This window comes from Mandrillus leucophaeus, unplaced genomic scaffold, assembly GCF_000951045.1.
Source record: "Mandrillus leucophaeus isolate KB7577 unplaced genomic scaffold, Mleu.le_1.0 Scaffold1022, whole genome shotgun sequence".
Lineage (NCBI taxonomy): Eukaryota > Metazoa > Chordata > Mammalia > Primates > Cercopithecidae > Mandrillus > Mandrillus leucophaeus.
In genome coordinates this window covers 300,010-303,789 of record NW_012098344.1, presented here as the reverse complement: position 1 = coordinate 303,789, position 3,780 = coordinate 300,010, and the positions used below count along the sequence as shown (strand labels likewise).

General features: G+C 46.3%; 1 gene segment (V, D, J or C); it reads right to left on the bottom strand.

Moving 5' to 3' along the window:
* Nucleotides 1-68: 68 nt before the first annotated feature.
* LOC105537269 lies at nucleotides 69-595 on the bottom strand. The segment is given in 2 exon segments: nucleotides 69-409; nucleotides 492-595. Coding segments are annotated over 2 exon segments (387 nt in total).
* Nucleotides 596-3,780: the final 3,185 nt, after the last annotated feature.

The following is a 3,780-nucleotide window of genomic DNA, read 5'->3' as shown; positions in this document are numbered from 1 at the left end:
GATGAATAGAGAGGTCCCTGGGGAGGGAGTCTCTGGCAGCTCATTCAGCACCTGCGTTGTGGAGGGTTTTAGATGGGCTCAGTGCTGGTTTCTCTCACTGTGACTTTCGCACAGTAATACGTGGCGGAGTCCGAGGCCTTCAGGCTGCTCCACTGCAGGTAGGTGGTGCTGATGGACTTGTCGGCTGAGATGGTGACCTGGCCTTGGAAGGACGGGCTGTATCTGGTATCAGAATCACTGGGATCAATCATCCCCATCCACTCCAGGCCTTTCCCAGGCATCTGGCGCACCCAGCTGATCCAGTTGCTGGTAAAGCTGTATCCAGAAGTCTTACAGGAGATCCTCAGAGATTCCCCGGGCCTTTTCACCTCTGCTCCAGACTGCACCAGCTGCACCTCGGCGCAGACTCCTGTGGGGGAGATACAAAATTTGAATTGGGGCTCCTTTCTCCCCATTCTTTTCTGTGACCTCAACCCCTGGGCAGAACTGACCTTGGAGAACAGCCAGGAGGAGGGCGAGGATGGCAGCTGACCCCATCGTGGTGGAGGACAGAAAATGAAGCAATGAGATCCCCAGCTGGACGGTGAGGGAGGCTGACTGTGGAGGGGAGCCCTGGGTTTAAGTGGGGAGGCCCCCACTTGGATTTGCATAGTTGTCACCCTGCCCTGAAGGGAAGAGTCTACAGGATTTATAACCCAGAACCTCAAATGCAGAAAAAGGTTGGCCTGAGCCTCCTGGGAGGGACAGAATAAGGTCTCAATAATTCCTTACACCCTGCTGTTGTCCCTCTCCACAATTTTCCATGTTTCTTCGAGACCCATCCCAGGGTCTCCCTTCTTCCACCCTTCTCTGTGACCCTGTGAAGGTGACAGATCTAGATGAAACTAGGTATGTTAAAAAATGAGAAATAGAGCCAGGAAAGGCCATGAAGAGAAAATTCAAATACATGTATATCTGATAACAGTAACTACCAAGAAAACTACTCTCTATTCCCTGGCAATTTCACATGAGTTGGACTATGGGCTGGGCACCAAGCAAGGGCAGGACCACTTCAGGCCTTCTACAGTCCTCAAGTTGATTAACTTGCCAGACCTTCACCCATGCAAAAATCACACAATTTTCCTGGCCATTTTGTCTTCTAGATTTCTGCATTCTGCCAATTCAACATGAATAGGGAATAGTTGTTTAGGTCTCTGAATTGCTGATGGACCTGAAGGGATCCCCATTGCTGCACCCAACTCCTGGTAGTGCTGTTTCAAGTCCTTTGTGTCAACCCCAGCACCTTCTTGTTTCTTTCATTCTTTATCTTTTATTTTATGACATCCACATTGCTTGGAGGAGGCCCTTAACTATCCCCTTTGTCTGCCCCATTTTCTTGTGAACCACTCTCACTTCATTAGCACCTAAAAGATCCAAAGGAGAAGCCAAGGCGACACAAACTACACAGGTTCTAAAGCTATACAGGATGTGGGATCCAGTGCACCAGGAAAGCTGTCTCATCAGGAACATCCTACTTGAGGTTGGGATCAGAGACAGCCGTCTGTCATGTGTCTGTTGTGAGCTGTGGGTCCAGCATCCTCCCAAACATTCTCCTCTCATCTGCAGCACAGGAAGCCGGAGACACTGCTGTGTCAGTCACTCTCACAGTCCATTGGCTAACGTTGTTCGCAATCCGATGATATCAATTAATGATATCAATCATATTACCAAATGATGCCACTTCCCATACTGTCTTCCTTGTTCTAGTTGTCTAGTGGATTCTCCCCACCAGCCCAACCCCTGGGCTACCTTCTGTGTGGCTGTTGTGTGTTGTGTGTTGTTTCTGGACAACTGTCCTCTTTGGTGGTGAATGGGAGTCTAGCAGCCTCGGCTCACAGAGCACAGTGCAGGGCTGGATGTGCATCTTTTTACTTTTATTTTTAGCTATCACAGATATGAATTGCATATTCGGATTGTTCATTATTTTTACTTTTCCTTATTCAGGGAACAACTCTTAGGAAGCTGTGTCTGTCATTTCTAAATTCCATGAATCACTTTCACTTCCTGCTCCTAATTGGAGCACACATGCCATCTCATGCCATATGATTCTGTAGCCAGTCTGGCATTGAATGTCTTTTATCCCACACTTTCTCATCCTTTGATGTTATAAACTTATCCTCTAGCCATGTGTCACAAGTCAGGAACTTTCTAGCATTCTCCACCTCTGATGTAATTGTGTTGAGTGTCCCAGGGTCATCCTCAGGCCCCATAATCAATAGAAATAAAGGACTCAAGACAAGCTGTTATTCTCATGGGTGCAGCTTTATTATAGCAAATGAATATGAATTAAAATGAGCAAAGGCACCAGGGAGAAGGTCCTGAGAATCCAGGCACAAACTCCCAGAAGTTCTTTCCCTGAGGAGTCTCTTGTCCCCATTTTCCCCCGCAGTGATGCATTACACCACATGTGAAGCGTTGTCCACCAGGGAAGCTCACCTGAATGCTGGGGCCCATTACAGATGTGTGTGGCACCTGCACGACTGACCTCCAGTGCTCAGATGCCGGCCCCTTGAGCAATAACAGGTGTTCACCATAAGTCATTATGGAATCAGCTAGTATAGTGTGCACCCAGGCTACACACACAGATACACAGACAGACACAAACAAAAACACATTTTAACTAATAAAATAATCATAATATTAAGAGAGATAAGAGGAATGTTTTGGAAGTAATTGCTATGGTTATGACCTTGATGGTGGGGACAACTTTGCAGATGTACACTGACTCCAAACTCAATGAGTTAAGTATGTTAATTCATGTGTAGTTTTACAGATGTGAACCTTACCTTAATCAAGTGCTTTAATAATACTACCAGGAGGAGTTTGCCAGAAAGTCAGATATCATCTCCCAGGAGCTGAGTATGGGCCTGGCTTGATAAAGCACTTTTTCAGGAACGTTCAGGGTTTGCACAACCCAAACCTGCTTCATAAAGCATTTCCTGTACACAAGTCCAGCTGAGATGGAAGCAGGCTCTTGGAGTAAAAGGCAAGGCTCAGAAGAAAAGAGAGAAGTGGTGAACAAGGAATGACCCCGTGTAGGGTCAGTGTGGATGGGAGGCGCGGCTGAGAGCCTGTGGGTGGAGAAGAATGTGGACCAGGGGCAGGAGGAAAAAAGGCAGGGGGGTTCTTCCTGAGCCAAAGCAGATATTTCATGGAGGGCACGGGCAGGGGCATGCACAGGCACAGACGGGTGCCATGGAGTAGGGGAGCCATTGGGGTATAGACCCAGGACACAGCATAAGAAATACAGACACTCCCAAGGCAGCAGGCACAGAAACAATGACAAGCCTCTACCTTGGGCTTCCATCCATGTATCTAAGATAAAGTGAACTGGTTTTTCAACTTGATAGAAATGACTGAATCTCACAGTCATTTCTGAAACATACAGTTATTGGTACTCACAGGTTCTGGACAAAATATTGACATCCCAAAATACACTAGTATAGAAAAAAAATAAGAATCTGCTTCTATCCAGTTTGCAAGTATTCAAGAGCAATTCAAGAGCTTCTGACATTTATGCAAATATATGGTAACAATTTGTCTCTTCAAACTTATACTCCAACAGTAATAAGAAACAACAGACAACAATTGGCCTTGTATTATTATTTCTATCTACAATGATGGTAATTTTTGAGGCATGATAACCTAAGTGTCCTAATTCTGAACCCACATTTAGAACTGAGCAGCCATCACTGGCAGCAGAGGTCCCCCACATGGAGACACACCTGACTCAATAAAGCT